The sequence below is a fragment of the Diceros bicornis genome, chromosome 18, assembly GCF_020826845.1.
Source record: "Diceros bicornis minor isolate mBicDic1 chromosome 18, mDicBic1.mat.cur, whole genome shotgun sequence".
NCBI classification, from domain to species: domain Eukaryota; kingdom Metazoa; phylum Chordata; class Mammalia; order Perissodactyla; family Rhinocerotidae; genus Diceros; species Diceros bicornis.
The window spans coordinates 47448257-47469438 of record NC_080757.1 but is presented as its reverse complement, the minus strand read 5'-3'; the positions used below and the strand labels follow the sequence as shown (position 1 = coordinate 47469438).

The window sequence follows — 21182 nt, the reverse complement described above, 5'->3', positions numbered from 1 at the left end:
AAGGAGGCTGAAGGAGAGAAATGAGGTGGAAGACTCGGGTGAGCACCCTGGAGGACTGAGCTGGCCAGTCAGAAGCCCAAAGGGCAGAGAACTGGTGAGGAGTTTGTCCTGCCCAGTTCTCAGTGCTGGGCATTCCATTAGGAGAGCAATCTTGCCTTTGGGGACCAGCAAGACATTGTCACTGTCTGTTGTCCCCAGATGCTGCCTGCAGGTGGGAGGCAGGAGACAATGCAGTTCAGATTTTTTGAGTACCTGCTACATGCAAGGACCTAATGTGGCCACCAACTCTGAGATACCAGGAATGAAGCTGGAAATTGTCCCCTGGTCTTTATTTGTTAATGTCTTCTGGTTTAAAAAATTCAGCACTACATTCCTAATCTTAAAGCTGGGGGCGGCGGGGGCGCAAAAGTGTCAGTTATATTTCTCCACTGGTTGTTTAGTTTTTTTTTTTTAATAAACTTTTAATTTTGGAATAATTACAGATTTACATAAAAGTTGCAAAGATAGAACAGAGGGCTCCCATACACCCTTCACCCAGCTTCCCCTTAGGGTAACATCTTACGTGTACATTTGTCACAACTAAGAAATCAACATTGGTACCTTACTGATAACTAAACTCCAGACTGTATTCTGCTTCCACTAGTTTTTCCACTAAAGTCCTTTTGCTGTTTCAGGCTCAAATCCAGGATACCACATTGCATTTAGTGTTTAGTTGTTTTTGAAGAGTAGGAATTAACTCAGTAATATTCCTCTTGTACAAGTTTTGCAAGAAGTGTTTAAACTCTTCAAGTTAGTCAACTGAACCCTGAAAAGTTTAAACTCTGATTGCATTTCTTTTATTACACTAATTTGCAAATCAAACACACACACCCCAAAACCCGTAAGTTCTAAATACAATTTGTTGTTCGTAATAGTTTAGGGACAGAAACCACAAATTATGTTTATTATATTTGTATGTTGTAACAGCACAGTTGTTTTGCTATAAACTCTCCTTAGTACTGAAAATAAATGTTTGGAGCTAGCAGAGTTGGATCTGCTCCCAAACTCCTAGGGATTAGGATGGGGAGAAAGTTTTGCATGTATGGCTGCCCGTGGTGAAGCTCTGCTTGAAAAGGTAGGCAGAAAAAGAGGTAATGCCATCCGTCCAGTCGGCAGTTCATGTTTCCTAAGGCTTTTTTCTTTCAAAAGTCACTGTAAATTAAGCAAGAATAAATGCCCCTGTTTTGGATCCTATCTCAGCTTTCACGCCAAATTGTCAACTGCGGTGTTTTTAACAAGCGGAGATGCATTTCCTAATCTGTAACACAATCTCCTCAAGGTCGCTGTAGCGAAGTGAAATAACCACATTTTAAAATCTACCTCGCTGTCGTCAGTGATTATCGTCTGTCCCTGCACCAAAACTGATCTCTGTGCGACCCAGATGGGACTCGAACCCACAATCCCCAGCTCCGGAGGCTGATGCCTTATCCATTAGGCCACTGGGTCACCACGAGATCCGGGTTCTCACACCGTCTTCTTACGTGATGCCATCATCGCGCCCCGCCCTGCCCTGAGCTCCGCGGCCTCGCGTCGGGCGGTGTGTGATTTGGGAGCCGCCCCTAGCGGCGACGGCGCGCGCTTGCGCCCTCGGCTCGGACTGCAGGGCGAGCCCCCGCGCGCCTGCGCGGGGCCCTGTCCGCCCCGCTGCCCTGGGCTTGCGTGGCCGGCACGCGGACGGTTCTGGGCGGCCTCCTTCCGGGTGGGTTCTGTTCGCTGCGCGGACTGCACATTAGGCCCACTTGGGAACTTACCACAAAATTCCAATGCCTGTCCTCCCAACGTTCTATTTCTGTTTATCTGGCTGGGCCCGGGCGTCTGTATTTTACAAGTTCCCCAGGACCTTTCTCTGCCGCCGGCGTTAGGAACCACTCGCGGGGCGTGAGGGCCTCCGGCACCTGCCCCCTACACCCAACCCTCCCGTCCCTTACAGGGCCTTCCTTCCCTTTCTTTCTTGCATTTATTCAACGTACATTAATTTGATAATTATGTGCTGGGGACTGTTGCGGGATTCCAGGGTGAACAGGCTTTTCTTCAAATTTGCCCTTCTCCCCCATTCGTCTACATCCACTTTCCTCCCCCTCTCCTCTTCCCCTCCAGGTTAAAGGGAAAATGAATATAACAAGGTCCCTGAGTACAAAATAATACGGATTTTTGTTTGTTTGTGTTTATCCTAAAGCTGGGTTTTGGATAAAGATTTAGACTTTCTGGTTCCATACACAATATCTCTGTGCTTGTTGCATGTAAAGATGCTGCATTTGTGGCTTTTAAAAATATGCAATTTAGTTTTCTTGTTAGACATACAATACCTGTTCATTGTAAAATTGTATAAAGTATGGGAAAGCCAAACGAAGAACATTGAAATTGACCATAATTCTACCATTCGGAGTTAACCACTACCAACATTTTGATGTGTGTTTTTCAAATCTTAAGTGTCATTGTGTCATATGTCACTGTTTTATTACCTGTGGACCCTGACTCATCCAGGAAATGGTTTTCATGAAAGCTAGGACATTACTAGTGAATAATAATTCACTAATCATTCAGCACTGATGGTGCGGAAGTGATGGTGGGTAAAACTGACACCTTAGTGAATCAAGGCAGTGGCATCAAACTAGTAATGGTGTCTTCTTCACCTTTGCGCACTGGCTGTGGGGGGGGGGAGCCAGCTTCACTTAAGAATGTCCTTGATAATCATATAAGAATTATTAATTGTATTCAGTCTTGACTCGAGTACATATCTTTTTAATATTTTGTGTAACAAAATGGGAAGTGTGCATAAATCACTTCTACCACATACCAAAATACAGTGGTTGTCTCCTGAGAAAAACATTTGTGTGATGTTTGAGTTGCAGGCTAAACTAGCTGCTTTTTCAGTGGAACATCGTTTTTACTTGAAAGAATGACTGACAGACAAACTATGATTATTCAGATTTGGACACACTTGGGTTTGGTTCTCCAGAGCAGCTACAGTCTCAGGCGCCCATCATCACAGCACACAGTCCTGTGGAAGAGAGAGGCTATCTCACTCTCAAGGGCCTCAGTAAACTTTTTACTGTACTGTGTTAACATCTTCATCACCAAACCAATATGGCTGTGTCTCTGCCATAGAATGTACTGATTGGCCTAGGCCAGACAGGCCCTCTCCTGAATCTCTGTCCAGACTACAATAGCTAAGAGTAGAGGATGTATGGTTCCCCCTGGGCAACATTGTGTCTTTCAAAGGCAACTTTCACTTTTGACATTATACTTCCGTTTCAGGTTGTTTTCAGGTACAAGTACAGAATAGTGATTGAGAGCATGGATCCTGGACTAGACAGCCTGGGTCTGAATCCTGTCTCTGCCACTTATTCATTGTGTAAACCTGGACGAGTTACTTAACCACTCATGATTCAGTCTTCTCTTCTGTGAAATGGAACAGATAATAATACTACCTCGCACAGTTGTGAAGATTAAATGTATTAATATATGTAAAACAGAACACTTCTGGGCACATAGTACTCAATATTTTCAAGCAAAAGAAAACCCAATTTAACTAGCTTAAACAACAAAGAAAGTGTATCAGATGACATAATCACAAAGTTGTATAATTGCAACCTTCAGAGGTAGGGCATGCTGTCAATCAGAGCTTTCATGGTTTCTCCACCACTGTCCTATTCATACTTCCAGGAGTAACATCCCTCAGTTCAGAAGAACAGAGCCTGCTTTCCTACCTGCAATCACTAAACAAAAGGCATAGGCTTCCCAACTGGATGAATTTAGGTCACATGCCTGCCCCTGAACCATTCACAGTAGCCAAGAGAATGCCCTGCAATGACTGGCTTAGGGGTGAATTCCTTCCATGTTTTTGCACTTAGAGTGGATAGGATTCTGCTGATTGGGTAGGTGGGAATAGAATCAACCTCCTATGAACCACATGCTGCTACACAATGAGTGAGACTGGCATAAATGCCTGCAAGACGACTAAGTTCACTGTTTCAATTCATTTATAGCAAAAAATAAATCAACACAACTTTTTAAAAAATCCTTTTTCAGAATACAGAGAAACAGCAGAAAGAAAACAAAATGGCCCACAATCCTGATGCTCTGATAACCCTCATTGATGCTTAAAGAAAAGTACATGGCAAGAAAATGTAAACATTTTATTCAGAAATGTATAAAATACAGCATAGATCATTACTAGAACAATTGGCAAACCTTGAACATGAACTATATAATTAATAATAGCATCAAAGTTCAGTTGTCCTGAATTTGATGATGGTGGTGTGGTTATATAAAAGAATGCCCTTATTTTTAGAAGATACACGCTGATATATTTAGAGGTAAGGAGACATGATTTTTGAAACTTACTCTTAAATCGTTCAAAAAGTAATATGTAAAAGCCATATATATATATGTATGTGTGTATATGTATTTACATGGAGAGAGACAGAGAAATAAATGTGGCAAATGTTAACGTTTGGCAAATCTGGGTAAAGATTTGCAATTCTTCTGTACTGAAATTATTTAAAAATAAGTGTCTGGAAAAACAGGCATAATAAACCTTTTGTTACCATATTTGTGGCTTCTTTGCAGTCTTTTATGACACAAGTTTTAAAAAAAAAAGAGAGAAACTAAAAAATGCAAGACAAATCTGCCTTACTCCTCCCCTCCATAGTGGCCAGAAACCCCTGCCACGTTCCTTCTGTGTCCTATCAGGGAAAAAATGTATATCAATATTTTTCTATATGAAGATTTTTAAAAAGAAAGATTTTGGGAATCATCTGTGGTACGTGGTTAAGGCCACCCAGGAAAACGACCAGCGACCTTACTCGCATAAACCCTCAGCAGCGACCGGACCATCCAGCCAAGGCGGGGCTGGGAACCGGCCCTTCGCGTTGCATGCCGGGATCTGAAGTCTTTCCACTAAGAACTGCAAGGCGCTCTGGGATCGCCCGGCCGCTCCCCCATCTCGCGATGTTATCCTCCCTTCCTCTGGGCCCTATGATCACCACCCCTCCCCAACGTGTTTTTCAAATCCACCAATGGACGCACAGCGTCTGCTCGAACCAGCCAATCGGAATGCGGAGCCACCGGGAAATTTAAATCGCGCCGGCAGGCTGCACGAGCCACACCGTCTTCGGGTTGAGCCGTGGTGGACGTTTTGAGGGCATCCGATCTGCAGCCTGTGCGTCCCGCGCCGATTGCTGTGGAAGCCTGACCCGGCTGTGAAGGTACGAACTCAGGCCGCAGCCTGGCCCGAGCGGTAACGGCTGGCCCCAGGCCGCGCTTGGCTTTCGGGTGGCGAGAGGGGAGGCCCGGGTACACGCCCGGCCTGCCTTCGGCCTCCCTCGTTGGCGAGGCCTCGGGGGCGCCGTTGGTTGACTAGGCGGCTGTTCCGCGATGCGAGTGCGTGGGTTGTAGGGCGCCGAGGCTCTGCGGACCGCAGCGGGAGCCCTTGCGGCCCGGAGAATCTCCGTTAGGCCCGAGGGCCAAAGTCCGGGAGTGGGCCCGGCGCCTCCGGCCCCTCCTCCGCCGGTTCCCCGCCGCGTCTCCCCGGGGTGAGGGGCAGGGGACGGGACCGGAGGTGGAGGCGGCAGTTGGAAGGACTCGCTCCTTAACACGTAGGCGCTGGGTTGGCTGTGGCACAATTTCGTAAAAGAACATAGTGGAATTAAAGATAACAGATCGTAGGGAGGACTTTTACTTTCGTCACCTTTCAGAGATTGCTTTTAAGGTATCTGAGTCTGAATGAAGCACCATTAATATCAGCCCGATTAAGTGCATTCACTCGCGATTCCTAGAAATGAAAATGGGTGCGGGATGCTGGGGATGCAGAACTGCGTCGCAAGTTTTCAGTGTTGACAGGAAATGTGATGGAAGACTCCATAATGTAATGATGAACCAAATTTTTCTTTAGTTTTCAAGTGAGAAATTTCAGGGAGAATGTAGCTATTTTGGCCATTTAAAGACAATAGAGAGCCTCCAGAGAATCTGAATTTATTGCCCCTAGGACATAGATTTTAACAGTAAGGTCAGTTCCCCTGCTTTGTCTTCAGTTGGCTCTTTATGGACTCCGTATAGAGTCTAGAGCCGCACTGTCCAGTGTGATAGTCACTAAATGTATGTGGCTCATCCGAAGTGAGATATGCTGTAAGCTTCAAGTGCAGGCAAGATTTTGAAGAACTAGTATGAAAAAAATAAAATATCTCAATTTTTTAATGTTGTAACGTGGTGAAATGAGAATATATTGGAAGTGTTGGGTTAAATAAAATATATTATTAAAATTAATTTCACGTAATTCTTTTTGCTTTTTAAAAAATGTGGCTACTAGGAAATTTAAATTTATGCACGCTTGCAACATATTTCTGATGGACAGCACTGCTCCGGGAAGTCTCAGCCCCTTCAGAGGGGAGGGGACAGATATCATTTGGCCAAGACTATTTCATAGTGCTCAGAAAGGAAGTTTGTCCTCTAACAGAGAAGTGTAGATTCAATATATGCTTGGTAATTGTGTTGATGCTCTTCTTATTGACAAAGCAAAATGATAAAAGGGAAATTTTTTCTCTCCCCCATCTTAGAGCTTTCTCCCTTTGTCTCATAACCATGTCCACGAATGAGAATGCTAATTCACCAGCTGCCCGCCTTAACAGATTCAAGAACAAGGGTAAAGACAGTACAGTGAGTACTTTCTGTTGATTTCCTATGGTATTTTTTAAATGGGAAGATATTTGAGAAGAGGTCAGAACTTTGAGGGAATTTGAAAAAATGCCCTCACTTGGCAAGAAAAACTAATCTAATAGGTGAAATGATGTGTTATCTTTTTGCAAGGAAATGAGGCGGCGCCGAATAGAAGTTAATGTGGAGCTGAGGAAAGCTAAGAAGGATGACCAGATGCTGAAAAGGAGAAATGTAAGCTCATTTCCCGATGATGCTACATCTCCACTACAGGAAAACCGCAACAACCAGGTAAATATATTTTAGCTTCTGAATTATGGTAAACCCAGAAAATCAATATGGGGCTTTTCTTAGAAATTTAACATTCCTGGCTTTATGGTTTTAACTCTCAAATCTGAAGATCATTTTTTCTGCTCCCAATCAGTAATTCTGATGGGTTGTCTTCTTTCCTGCTCACCCTCCATAATCTTTTGAAGCTGATTCCAAGGTTGTCCTGAGTTCCAATCTCCTCCCTTCGAGTTTTCCAGCATTTCCAGCTGCCAGCTCGGTACCTTAACCTGGCCATTCCAGTGCTAACTGAAATTAGTGTATCCAGAACCAACCACTTTCTGGCTTATTTCTACCTTTTTTGATATTCTCTATTTTTTGTACTTGTCACTAGCTTTGTTCAGGGCTTTTTCTTTCTGAAATATTTTCAGTAGTCTCCTAATTTATCTTTCCCTTCATTCTATGCCACATACTATTTACTTAAAAATTTTCCTAAAATTCTGCTTTAGACATGTTCTTTCTTTGCTTAAAACTTTGATGGTTTTAAATCCATATTATTTGAAGGTTTTTTTAAATTAGACCCATCGTAGATTTTTAAATATCTCTCGTTTTTAAAAGATATTGGGCACTTTCCTACCTTTTATCTCTGTCGCCCCCCCCCCCCCCCCGAATACTACCTACGTGCTATTTCTAGGGTATTATTCTCAAATCCATCTTTTCCTTATAGCACTCCCTGGTCAGCTTAGCAGGAAAAATGCCCCCTCTCAGAATTCCTCTAGCACTCTGGTTCTGCACCAACAATGGAGAGTAAATGCTTATATAACATATATATACACATACATATATATATATACACTATTTGTTGTACGGTTGTTGATGTCACATTTTCCTTGTTAAGTTGTAAACTTCTAGGGAAAAAGGGACACTGTCTTTTTGAGTTGTCTACTTGAGTTATAGTATTGGTTCTCAAACTTTTCTACTGGGATTACAACATATAACATTTATATTTGCAGCACTATACCATGGAAATGCATAGATTATAAGGTTAGATGTGAAAATCCCCAGCACATTGCCTATAACTCCATCCCTTTTTCCCCTAAAAGCTTATGCAAGTGATTGAGACTAATGTAGAAATAACCTTCAAACTGCTCTAATTCACTTTTTTGTTTTTTCCTCCTAATTCACTTTTTTAAATTGTTCACAGCCACCTTTTTTAGTGACAAAATTCTGGAGTACGCCATGACTTGAGACTCCAGTGAGTCATGATACCACGTTTGAGAACTGTTCTATATATAAAATAATGAGTATTTATTAACAGGCAAAATTAAATATAGGGCTAAACTTTCAGTAACTGATTATAAACTTAAAAATGTCTTCACAATGGCAAGTAGGAATTTTATTGATTGTATTTAATCTTAAAAATGATAATTTGTGCAATTCCTTTGTTCTTGTAGGGCACTGTAAATTGGTCTGTTGATGACATTGTCAAAGGCATAAATAGCAACAATTTGGAAAGCCAGCTGCAAGCTACTCAAGCAGCTAGGTAAGTCTTGTCTGCTATAGCATGGGTAACCTAAGAAATCAGCCTTTTTAGATTTTTTGGTGGGAAAGAGACAGGCAGATGGTGTGGGTAAAGTAAAGGTTAAGCCATCCATAGGCCCGTTTTCATTAGACTCTTCCCTTTGGTGAAACTAAAAGTTTTTATAATCGCCTAAAGTCCCACCTACCCCCGGTGATAATCATTTTTAACCTTTTGGTGTATTAAGAAAATTACAAAGTTTTTGTCAGTGGCATTTCAAGTCAATGTCAGGGCAAGGAGGAATTATTTAGTAAGTGGGATTGGCATATCCATTTAGAATTGGTACATTCGTTTAGAAAATAAGTATATTTAGACTCTTATGTCCTACTATACACAAATATTTGTGACATCCATAACAGAAAAGATTAATAATTTCTATAGCTTGACAGTGTTTGGAAAAACAAAAGCAAATGGCAAATGATCATGGAAAAGCTGTTTAACCTCATTAGTGGTCAGAGAAATGCAAATTAAATTAACACAGAGTTACACTCTGTCAGATTGTCAGTTTTAAAAAAGTGACAAGATCTAAAGTAGATTTCTGCAAAGAAGCGGAGAGGACGGTTCTACATTACTGGTAATATTTCGATTTTGGAAAAAAGGTAATTATAGGCACCACTTAGGGTAGCACTGTGCAACCAGTTTGTTCAGCTCCTCTTAAATTCCAGGCTATCTCACCATTTAGTGCTTTTCTATAACAGGTTCTCTGCAGTTCTAAATTCTTGAATTGCATTTTAAATTGTTTTTTTCACAAACTTCTTTTGTTAACCATCTTCAACTTTTGTTTCTCTTTTTGCTCACCCTTAGGAAACTGCTTTCTAGGGAAAAACAGCCCCCAATAGACAACATAATCCGGGCTGGTTTGATTCCAAAATTTGTGTCCTTCTTGGGCAGAACTGACTGTAGTCCCATTCAGTTTGAATCTGCTTGGGCCCTCACTAACATTGCTTCCGGGACATCCGAACAGACCAAGGCTGTGGTAGATGGAGGTGCTATCCCAGCATTCATTTCTCTGTTGGCATCTCCCCATGCTCACATCAGTGAACAAGCTGTATGGGCTCTAGGAAACATTGCAGGTACTTGGATTTAAAATTCTTTTGACCAAATGTCTCTCATCATACTGAGGTTGGGAGGAGTGCTTTGTTGTAAGTAATAGTGACCTTTGTATTAAGTTTTGAACTTACTTGCTTCCAGTGCTTATTAGGGGCAAAAGTGGCATCTAAGTAAGTTAGGGAATTTCCAAGAGTGTTTGTTGTCTTTGCAGTGAGACACCAGTGCACTCAGTCACAACATTGACGGTGCTAGACATGTAGACGTGATTAGGTAACCTTGCCTTTTTTCAGGTGATGGTTCAGTTTTCCGAGACTTGGTGATCAAGTATGGTGCAGTTGAGCCACTGTTGGCTCTTCTTGCAGTTCCTGATATGTCATCTTTAGCAGTAAGTTACTGACATAAGTTACTCACTTGTTGCTTCTAATTTTTCCCACCCCCTCAAAAAAACAAGACTTCTCATTGCCTTTTTCTTTTCCCGCAGTGTGGTTACTTACGTAATCTTACTTGGACACTGTCAAACCTTTGTCGGAACAAGAATCCTGCACCCCCGTTAGATGCTGTTGAGCAAATTCTTCCTACTTTAGTTCGTCTCCTGCATCATGATGATCCAGAAGTATTAGCAGATACCTGCTGGGCCATTTCCTACCTTACTGATGGTCCAAATGAACGGATTGAAATGGTCGTGAAAACAGGAGTTGTACCCCAACTTGTGAAGCTTCTAGGAGCTACTGAATTGCCAATTGTGGTAAGTTGTTAACTTTCAGATGAGAATATAAAGTATAAAGAGCATCATCAATTGGTACTAATATTGACATATTTTCTGTTTTAAGCCATAATGAGCCTCTTACTTGTCAAAACTCTTAGGGTACAGAGTTTCTGAGCAATGCTGGAAAAAATAAAGGATAACCACCAGCATCAACATTATTTTTCCTTTTCAGACTCCTGCACTAAGAGCCATAGGAAATATTGTCACTGGGACAGATGAACAGACTCAGGTTGTAATAGATGCGGGAGCACTGGCCATCTTTCCCAGCCTGCTAACGAATCCCAAAACTAATATTCAGAAGGAAGCTACGTGGACAATGTCCAACATCACAGCTGGCCGCCAGGACCAGATACAGCAAGTTGTGAATCATGGATTAGTCCCATTCCTTGTTGGCGTTCTCTCTAAGGTAATGAAATCTTAGGACTTAATCAGAGGATTGTTAGTGTTTATGGACAGGCATTTGGTAGAGATGTGCTTGATAAGATTCTTAAGGTGCCAGTGTTGGTTTCTACCTACAGTCCTTTGCTAAATAATAGCCAGTAACCTCTTTCACTTAAGTTCGATGAAACCAGTTGGTAGTTTTAGTCACTGTTTTTCTAAAACAGTAGTTTTGGAATCTTATTTTTATGACCATTCTGCAATAAACTCATTTCCTTATGCTTATTAGGCAGACTTTAAGACACAAAAGGAAGCTGTATGGGCTGTAACCAACTATACAAGTGGTGGAACAGTTGAACAGATTGTATATCTTGTTCATTGTGGCATAATAGAACCATTGATGAACCTCTTAACTGCGAAAGATACCAAAATTATTCTGGTTATTCTGGATGCCATTTCAAATATCTTTCAGGTAAGGCTTAACAAGGTGGCATTTGTTTGGATTTGGGCTTGATGACAATTGGTTTACTATTTAGACTAGGGGGAGGGTAGCTAAGTTTACTCAGTAGGCCACAGAATCAGAAAGCCTGTTTATGTGGACCACGTGCTTTTTTTTTTTTTTTTTTTTTTTTTGGTGAGGAAGATCAGCCCTGAGCTAACATCCATGCCAATCCTCCTCTTTTTGCTGAGGAAGACTGGCTCTGAGCTAACATCTATTGCCAATTCTCCTTTTCTTTGCCAAAGCCCCAGTGGATAGTTGTATGTCATAGCTGCACATCCTTCTAGTTGCTGTATGTGGGACGCGGCCTCAGCATGGCCGGAGAAGTGGTGCATCAGTGCGCGCCCGGGATCCGAACCTGGGCCGCCAGTAGCGGAGTGCACGCACTTAACCGCTAAGCCACTGGCCAGCCCTTGGACCACATTCTTGATAAAAGACGTGATGAGGGATTTTTAAGAGAGATAAAGATGACAAGTGCAGGATGTGACCTGAATTGAAGTCAAGTCTGTATGTGGACACTATTCATACCTATTTATTTTGTCAAGAATCTTTAATTCCCCAATTTCATGCTGGATTTTAGTGAAATTAAATTTGAATGACTTAAGTTATCTAATTTTTTTTCTTTTGGTTCCATTCCTAATTGATCCAAGCATGCTAGTGTATGGCACTTTGTCACAGTGATCGTTGGTAGGTAGGTCCTACTCAAGTTTTAAACCTCTAATTATGGAAATTTTTAATACAAAAGCTGAGTCTAGAATAATAATCCCTGGTGTATCCATCACCCAGCATAAATAACTTGTCAACATTTGGCCTGTTTTCCTATTCCATCCACCTTACCTAAAATCTTTTTTTTGAAGCATGTAAGTTATTTGTTAATATTTATCTATCTCCTAAAAATATTTATGTATCTCCTAAAAGTTAAGGAATTTAAAAAATCTGACCACAATTCATTCTTAAATCTAATAAATTCTTGATATCAACAAATACTCCAGTCAGGGGAATTTGTTTTTACACACCATAGGCCATCTTTGCCCTTAGACAGTGGTTCTCCACCTTGACTATGTAGACCTTTAGATTTTCTGGGGTGCTTTTACAAAACAGTAATTTCCTGTTCCCATCACAGACAAGTTGAACCTAGATATAGTGTCATTAAAGTTGCCCAGGTGATTTTGATGCACAGAAAAGGTTGAGAACTGTTCTAAGATCTCTGTGGCCAAAAGCTACAGAAGTAATTGCTAAGAGCACATATAGATCTGATCACCTTGAATTTTTAAAAAATGTAAAATGGAGATAAAACTCTCTTGTAGGGTTTTTGAAGGAACTGTCAGCTGTTTATTTCTGTCTGAAATTGATACTCAAACATAGACATTATTTTCTTCATTAAAGAACATGCAGAGTATAGACCAGTAAACTTGTAATTTTTCTTAGGCTGCTGAGAAACTGGGTGAAACTGAGAAACTTAGTATAATGATTGAAGAATGTGGAGGTTTGGACAAAATTGAAGCTCTACAAAACCATGAAAATGAGTCTGTGTACAAAGCTTCATTAAACTTGATTGAGAAGTATTTTTCTGTAGAGGTGAGTAACATGGTAATGTTAGCAAGAACTTGGAAGATACACATTTAAGGTCAAGCCCATAAGATTTTTTTTTCCCCTCATACTTTTTTAATGAGTCCTGTACTCTTGTTAAATATAACAAAATATCAGTGTGAATAGGATATAATGTACATATTTGCTCCTCTAATGTTTGGCTTGATGATAATAGAGTCTTGTTAATTTGAGATTTTTAAAAATCACCAATTTATTTTCAAATGAGTAGCTTAATAGCCTTAGGAATCTCAGAGTTTCTTAAGAGTAAGTGTGTGTAGGAGTTAATAAAGTGGGCCATCCCCACAACCATACACTGGGCCTAATAAGCAGTTTCCCCCTTTCCTACTGAAAAGTGACAGATGGAGAAGAAAATCACTATTTGTCTGTTATTGTAGTAGCATTCCTTAACCCATTCAGAACCTTCCCTCTCAAGCACTCATGAATTCGCAAGTTTCAGTAGCCCTCCCTCCACTATTTCAAATACTGAAATATGATACAGGGTTAAAGTTGCAATATGCAGATGAAGACCTTAAGAGTAAATACATTATGGGCATTATGCTAATGAAATAAGTCAGAGAAAGATAAATCTCTCTTATATGTGGAATCTAAAAAAAAAAACAAGCTCATAGATACAGAGAACAGATTGGTGGTTGCCAGGGGTGGGAGAAATGAGAGAACTGTTCTTTAACTTAAATTTGTTTGTTTAGCTTAAATAAATTGAGGGAAAAAAGTAAATACAGACTTCTAGGCAGGCTACTGCTTAGAAATGTGCCATATTTATGGGATTATATTGTTTTTTTTTTTTAACACTTCCAGGAAGAGGAAGATCAAAATGTTGTGCCAGAAACTACCTCTGAAGGCTATACATTCCAAGTTCAGGATGGCACTCCTGGGACCTTTAACTTTTAGATTGTACAGCTGACGCATAAAGTTGTTTGTTGTGTGCTATGTTTGGTGTAAGTTTGTCTTAACTGTTTCTCTACTAAGAACTCTTTTTAAATGTGGTTTGTTATTGTAGCACTTTTTACAATGAAACTATACTTGAACAGTTCCAAACTGTGTACATACTGTATGAAGCTTCTCCTCTCAATGGGTTTCTTATTTCTATGTGGAATTTCATATCTTGCAGTGTCCTGTAAATAAAGATTAAATTCCACCCTTTTCTTTACTTCATCATGCCTACGTGTTGCTCCCTAATTTGGAGCTCTTAAAGGTCGCAAATGAAGGATAACCAAACCAAACCCATGTGACTAACCAGAAGTGTAGTTTGGTTGCATATGTCATTTGATGTAAGGTTTGTGATGTCATCAAGGATACAGGGTGATAATTTTTATCCTGCCTGCTTCTAAGTTCTGGCTTTGCTCTAGGCTGCTTCCCCTCTTGGTAATAATGGCTGTTGGCACTTCCAGACTTCACATCCACTCCACACCAGCCAGAAAAAAAATTTTCAGGAGTTTTCACAGAAGAATGAATAAAATTTCCCAGAAATCCTCAGCCAGTGTCTCCTAAAACTCACTGGCCAGGGAGATGGGATAAAAATCTTAAATTTAATCATGCATTCATTTTTCCCAAACTTCAAGGCTAAAAGTGGTTTCAAAGCTGCTCCTTGGCATCACCTGGGAAAGTTTACCCAGAAGTTCTGTTTAATTGGTAAGGGGTGGGGTCCAAGAATTGTATCTTTCTTAAATTTAATCCCCAGGTGCTCTTTCTGTGCAGTCTGGGTTGTGGAAGCCATACTCTCAAGAATGGCTGTGCTGTTAGCAGAATAGAAAATGACTTCTGCACAGAGTGTGGGGGGAGTGTTAACTACAGTACCCCATAAGTCTTAGGAAAAATGAAATGGCATCTTAAAAATACGATTTTTGCTTTTTTCGGTAGTGGAAAAGTGATGAGCCAAGCCTCCACTGCTGAAATCTGACAGATTTGCCTGCCTTTTTTCCCATTGAAGATAAAAAGGTATGGTGGTGGAGGTGAGCATTTGGTGAAAGACTGAAGTTAAAAGTGATTCATGACCTTTAGAGGATACTGTATTCAGTAAAATAAGCTAGTGTCTCAGGTCAGCTGTGTAATGCAACACGTTTCCATTTACCTTCTCTCAATGGGTACCAACGTGAGGATATTCTTCCCCTGGTTTATCTACATACACATAAGTACATTTTGCCTTTTGCAGATAACAGAGTTTTAAAGTTCCCTCCATGAAATAGAATGTCTATTAGTGCTTATCTTGTTTGGGTGCAGAAATAAAGAACCCTTTGGCTAATGCTTATTTAAAGCACCTCCTGCAGTCTAGTTCCTAACTTGGAACGCTAAACCATGTTAGGTGTGGTCCCCCCTAAGCTTAGGTCATCTTATTAGGAGCCCTGGTCATTTTCTCAGCTTTCTCTGTACAAAGGCTTCCATAGAAGGATGGGGTGGGGGGAAGAGAAGTAAGAAAATCGTGGCTCTGCAGGCTGCCTTCCCTTTCCCACCTGCTTCTCAATCCACTGCTCTCTTTTCTTATCCTTTTCCCAACATAAGTCTCTTGGATGCTGAATCCAAAAGGCTTTGAGAAAAGATAATGTGGGAGTAAACCTGGACACCCTAGGTTTTTGCTTTAAGATAAATGGAGCTTAATGGCTTTAGAGGGACTAGTGTAATATACACTTGGATAAAAAGTATAAGGTCTGGATTTATTAGAGTAGAAGCATGACTCAATAGTGAAGTAATGGTCCGGAGACAGCTGATTTCCAAAAATACATTTTCATATTTTAGATAAAATTCTTAACATGCTAGTTTCCTTGGAGTTGTTAAAATCCACAGGCAACTGCGTGTTTTTATTGAACTTAACTGGATAAAATTTTATATCTTTCAGAATGTTTGCATATTCAGTTTGATTTTAAAAAGTCATGGTAAAACACCCTATAGCCACCACCTTTTCCCTCTTTCATGAAATGTTAATGCCTAAATTGCTTTTATTAATGCACTAAATATTTTAGCTCCTAGTGGTTGTAAATCCCATTTAAGACTTTAATAAATTATATATTTTTGCCCATAACTTTCATTTTTGTATAAGTTGTAGTAGATAAGTAAGAGTGGGAAGGTAACACAAATTTTCATGGGGCAAATATCAAAGTAAAAACTGCTAACACTGATTTTGCTTGTTGCAAAGATCTTTAAAAAGTAACACTAACATCAAAAGATTGAACATCAGTGTTAAATATTTCACAAAGTATTGATTCTTTAAATTGCTACATTGTATCTTAGCTTTAAATCTTATCAAACTACTTGACTATTTTGGGAACAAAGTAGGAAATAAACATTCCATTTCTTTTCTTTTTCTTTCTTTCTTTTTTTTTTTGAGGAAGATTGGCCCTGAACTAACATCTGTTGCCAATCTTCCTCCTTTTTTTCTTTTTTCTCCCCAAAGCCCCAGTAGACAGTTGTATGTCATAGTTGTACATTCTCCTAGTTGCTCTGCGTGGGACGCCGCCTCAGCATGGGTTGACGAGCAGTGCGTAGGTCTGCCGCCGAAGCGCAGCGCGTGACCTTAACTGCTATGCCACCGGGCTGGCCCCAACATTCCATTTCTTAAGGCTGTTTGGTTTTCCCCTCATCCTTAACCTTTCTGTGGCTGCATCATCACTGAAAGGATAAAAACTCAGGGTAATTTCGTGTTTTAGTAAGTCATTGTTAAACAGGATTTGTGCTTCAGCATTTGGCCTCTTAAATTGGTTTTTTTTTTGAGCTTCCCAGAACCAGGTCAATTAAAACCAAAATTATGTTCACCAAAGTGGTATGTTCCTTTGTTCCTTTCCATCCTTAAATAGTGGTAAGAGCAAACTCTTCAGTTTTGTTTGTATGAGCAGTTGGAAACGTTGTGAGATACAGGACCCCGAGTGCAGATGGCCATCAAGGGAAGTGTAGCTGGCTACTCTTTTCCTCCCTCCACCCTTGCTGAGGCTTGCCAAAACCCAGCTGGCTGATTTTGGAAAGCCCTTGAAATATGTCATTAATGGTGCTTTATTCTGAGATTGGGCTGTTGACCTCATTTGCGAAGAACAAAACCTGGCCAAATCGTGCAATGCTCCCCTCCCCCAAGGGAAAGGATTAGTGAAAAGTGTTTTAGCAACATCACCGATTTAAGTTTCATAACCCCAGCTAATAAAGATGATAAACCCTCAGGCTATGAAGTAGGGTTTTTTGAGGGCATAAGAGCAATGTAATTGTGAGCATTTGTATGGTAAGTGGCATTTTGTTGGCACAGTTTGAAAGCATAATTCTGGTGTCTAAAAACGTCCAGTTCCTCCTAAATATTTGGGACAGTTTCATAACACTGTGTGGGAGTTGTATGCACCAAACCCTCTTAAATTGATCAGTTCATGCATTCCTCCCAGGCTTTTCACAATCATAAATGTCTTTCCCTGTCATACTTCTGCGAGGTGGTGCAGTGGAACGGACTAGTAGTTAGGAGCCAGATCTGCCTGAGTTCAAATCCTGCCTCTACTGTATTTTAGTGAGTGACCTTTGGGCTGAATCCCTGGTACAAATAAGTACTCTACAGATATTAATTACTGTATAATATTAATATCCTAGGTAAGTGTTATAGCCATAGACAGCTATTCCCAAACTTTTAACAGCAAAGATTTCTTTTAGTTCTTCACAGACCCCTATTTTGATATATTTTACCTCCTAGGCTAAGCTCATTATTATGTTTCCTTTTTTTTCTTGTCAATCACAGATATACATCAACATGAGACACCACAAGGATTGTTTCTATACTCAATGATAGGACTGTATCCAAAAGTTGGATGTTTTGTCAGCCTTTAGGCCTTTTAAAGGCTTGCCATAGCTTTCTGAACAGCAGAACTGGCCCGAGGCCCACCAGCTTCTAGCCTTTGCAGCTTATCCCAGTGAAACTCTGGGCTCTCTTCCTGTGCCCACTGTTTCCTTTTCTCTTAATTCTATTCAATAGATTATTTGGAGCACCTCCTCATCTCACTTCTCACTGGCCATGAGAATGCCACCTGAGCCACGCAAGTCCAACTCAGTGAGAGTTTGCTTAGAAGCTTGTCTGCAAACAGCAGGTTGGTCTTTACTTACTCGTGATGCAAAGCTCCTCGAACAAGCAAACAAAGCTGTATTTTCTACTCTGAAAAGCGTTCAATGTTTAGAACTTGAACAGATTCAGGCAGAAATATTGGAAGCTTATCCATAAAAAGAAGGGAATTTGAGGAAGGATGGCATGAATCAGAAAACTGAGTTAATTTAAAATGAATGAAGAGTCAAGGTATGATATACAGAAGCCAGTTCCTGATTGTAGCTACAAAAAATACATATCGTGTTTTAGTAAAATTGTTAGAATACAGGAGAAATGTGGGGAAACTTAAAAATGAGAAGACTTTTTAAAACTTTGGCTTAGAGCAAGGTTTTAGGTGACCGATGATTGTCTCTGCACAATCCTCTCAACCAAAGTCTCCATCACTCGGAGGAAACATTAACTTAGTGAACACGGAGCTTATTCCTTTTCTTTCTTTCTGGTAACCTTTTTCTAGTTACAAAAGTAATATTAATTTTAGAAAATTTAAAAAACACAGAATACCACCAGGATTAAAATAATAACCTAAAATCCCACCATTGGATTGTACATTTTTTCATAGATAGGGATTATTAATCTGAGTAGCTTGAGATCCAGGATGGGCCTTAAAGGGACCCATGAGCCCCTGAAATTGTATGCAAAGTTTACTTTTAAATACGTGCATGTGAGCTTTTCTGAGAAGGGCTCATAGCCTAATGAAAATGAGCTTCTCAAAGGTGTAGCCATCTTCAAAATATCACACAAACTTCAGGTACAGATCTTTCCAATGTACTTTGTACACATTTGCAGTGGGCTTCTTTTTTAATGTCACCACCTGAGCTTGCTTCATGCGGTAGTTGAAGACCTAGGACCAACGAATTCAGCTGTAATTTGACTCAAGAACTCGAGTTGAAGACGGCATTTGGTTGACATTCATTCCAAAAGCGTGATGAAGCACCCCAAGGATGTGGTGCCTTTGTCCCCGGAGAGAGAAGATGGCAGGGGGTTGTTTTCCTCTCTTTGGCCTCCAGTTCGGCTTCCCCTCAGGCCCCAGGGGGTGGGCGGTAACGAAGTCCGTTGTTTGGCTCTTCACCCTCCACTGACAGTCAGTCTCCGAGAGGCAAATCACACACTTCTCAAGTGTTGGATCCTCAGCCCTCCAGCGCAGGGGAACGATCCCTGAGTGTTATTAGGAAGCCGGGAACTCGCCTGGCCTTCACCAGCATAATCAGATCTGTCATTCTCTTCAGGAATTGGCTTTCTTTCTAGGCCTTGTTCTTTGCTTTGGAGGTAACAACTGCCATTTTCCTCTGGTATTTCTGCCGTGGTAATCATGCTTGCCCTTCTCGTAGGAGACCAGGGGAATTTGCTAGCCAAAGTCACAGCTGGCTCCCAGATGGCTCTCCCTCCTGTGACCCCACCAGTATCCCAACATTGATTTGCTTGGGAGGTTTAAACCTGCCTTGCTGGGGCAGGGTGCCTGTGGCCCCCACCCTTGGAGATTTATGGGCTCAGACCTTGGAGAGAGCAAACCTCTAGAGATGGGATGGGGCTGGTCAGTTACCTTTTGTGACACGTTCTAAAGTTCTGCCTAAAACAGAAGAGGTTGACCTCATTCTTACCCCACCCGAAGATTAAGATAACTAGATAACTAACCAGCTATGATTGACATTGCTAACTACCTGGCAAAGTTCTTCATTCTTTCTCTGTTTATCTACCTCTATCTCTTTACGTATACGCATATATATATATACACACACACACACACACACACACACACACACGCACACATACAAATGCTAAAAGAGTTCTCTTCCAGGGTATGTTTCTTTAGGACATTGAGTGTGACATCAAAATGATCTAAGAAGATTGTAGTCTCCAGTTGCCAGAGTCAGAGTATCCATCCCGTTCAGGTGGAAATGGGCAGCAGAGCTCAAATAGTTTCTTGTTGCAAAGAAATTCTTCAGCGTCTATTTCCTGGAGATAATGTAGAGAATGCTAGCAGGTTTCTAACATACTTCAGCTGTTCAGGAAATACTTTAAATAATTTCCTGCTCTAGAGAATAGGAGGAGGGCCAGAAAGTTGGAAAGTATTACTCTCTTTCTTTACGGTCTCAAATGCACTTCACAAGGACTCCTTCCCTATTCACACACATGCTCCTATGAGCTCTTTTCTGGCTCTCCCAGCCTTTTCATGTGAGAATGTTCTTTTTAAGAGTATGGCGAGAATCCTAGTAACTTGGACTTCCCATAGCATCCTGGCCTGAGCTTCCTAAGGAACTTTACAAATATGAACTAATTAAGCTTGGAAAGCCCCATGAGAGTCCTCCCAGCCATTATTGAAAGGCAGCCAGCTCTGAGGTGGACCAGCCGCTGTTTTTGCCCTGCACGGCAACAATTCAAACAGTGGAGAGGAAGGGAAGCTGACTGCTAATGCAATTGAAACTGCAAAGAAGCAGCAAGTTAAGCACTGTATAATTAATGGCCTCCTTGATTTGCTTTTTGCTGCATTCAGGGGGGTTCAGATACTGGTGTTTAAATTGGATCATTTAGACTTGTGAGCAAGATTTCAGGTTTTTTCAAAAAAAAATTGACAAGTCCAAGATTAATTTTTATCTAAAGGAGTGGTTCTCGATTGAGGGAGATTTTGCCCCCCAAGGGGACATTTGACAGTCTGGAGACATTTTTGGTTGTCACATCTTGGGGAGAGGGATGCTACTGGCATCTAAGTGGATAGAGGTCAGGAATGCTGCTAACATTCTATAATGCACAGAGCAGCCCCCCACAATGAAGAATTCTCTGGTCCAAAATGTCAATAGTGCTGAGATTGAAAAACCCTGGTCTAAAGGTTCAAAGTGAGTGAGTGTTGGCTGGTGTCCTCTCTCTTAGCCCCAAATCTTATATTGGTGACCTCTTAGGCCATTCAGATCTAGGATCTCAGCTCCTGGGAGCACCCAGGGTTTCTGGGCTCAGGCCTGCTGTAGATGCATCTGCGGGTGATGCCAATCTTCTAAGCCATGGGCGTAGAAGACATGCCTCTCACTGCACCATGTGTTCTCTGGGAATCAGATGCATTGTGCATCTTGTGAGTGATCTTTCTGGAAAAGGAGCCACTTCTTGCGTAGTTTCCGGTTGGGCCCCAGAGCTCTGACATCCTGTTTTTCCTGCAGAGACTAGAGTGAGGCATTCCATGTCTCTGACAGGGCCTATTCAGCGAGCAGCTATTTCCTCCCTCCTCAAGGCCCAAACGCCAGGGAGACCCCAGGCTATCGCTGCTTCTCCGGCCTTCAGCAAGAAGCAGCCACAG

General features: G+C 41.2%; 1 protein-coding gene and 1 non-coding gene across 2 annotated transcripts; one reads left to right on the top strand and one right to left on the bottom strand.

The window, feature by feature from the left end:
* Positions 1-1412: 1412 nt before the first annotated feature.
* TRNAR-CCG (transfer RNA arginine (anticodon CCG)) lies at positions 1413-1485 on the bottom strand. The gene has a single exon. It is a non-coding gene; the product is annotated as a tRNA-Arg (tRNA).
* Positions 1486-5142: 3657 nt separating this feature from the next.
* On the top strand, positions 5143-13978 carry KPNA2 (karyopherin subunit alpha 2). Its single transcript, XM_058561389.1, has 11 exons — positions 5143-5249; positions 6597-6696; positions 6847-6984; positions 8415-8503; positions 9344-9612; positions 9880-9974; positions 10071-10334; positions 10528-10761; positions 11023-11205; positions 12661-12810; positions 13639-13978. The coding sequence occupies exons 2-11, from the start codon at positions 6622-6624 to the stop codon at positions 13729-13731; spliced, it is 1590 nt and encodes a 529-aa protein (XP_058417372.1). The 5' UTR covers positions 5143-5249; positions 6597-6621; the 3' UTR covers positions 13732-13978.
* Positions 13979-21182: the final 7204 nt, after the last annotated feature.

What these genes read in the sequence shown, in the direction of transcription:
- KPNA2 (XM_058561389.1), top strand. Translation starts at nt 6,622, where the DNA reads ATGTCCACGAATGAGAATGCTAATTCACCAGCTGCCCGCCTTAACAGA. An exon ending in AGGAAAACCGCAACAACCAG is followed by an intron (nt 6,985 to 8,414) that starts GTAAATATATTT and finishes TTGTTCTTGTAG; the next exon opens with GGCACTGTAAATTGGTCTGT. An exon ending in CTACTGAATTGCCAATTGTG is followed by an intron (nt 10,335 to 10,527) that starts GTAAGTTGTTAA and finishes TTTCCTTTTCAG; the next exon opens with ACTCCTGCACTAAGAGCCAT.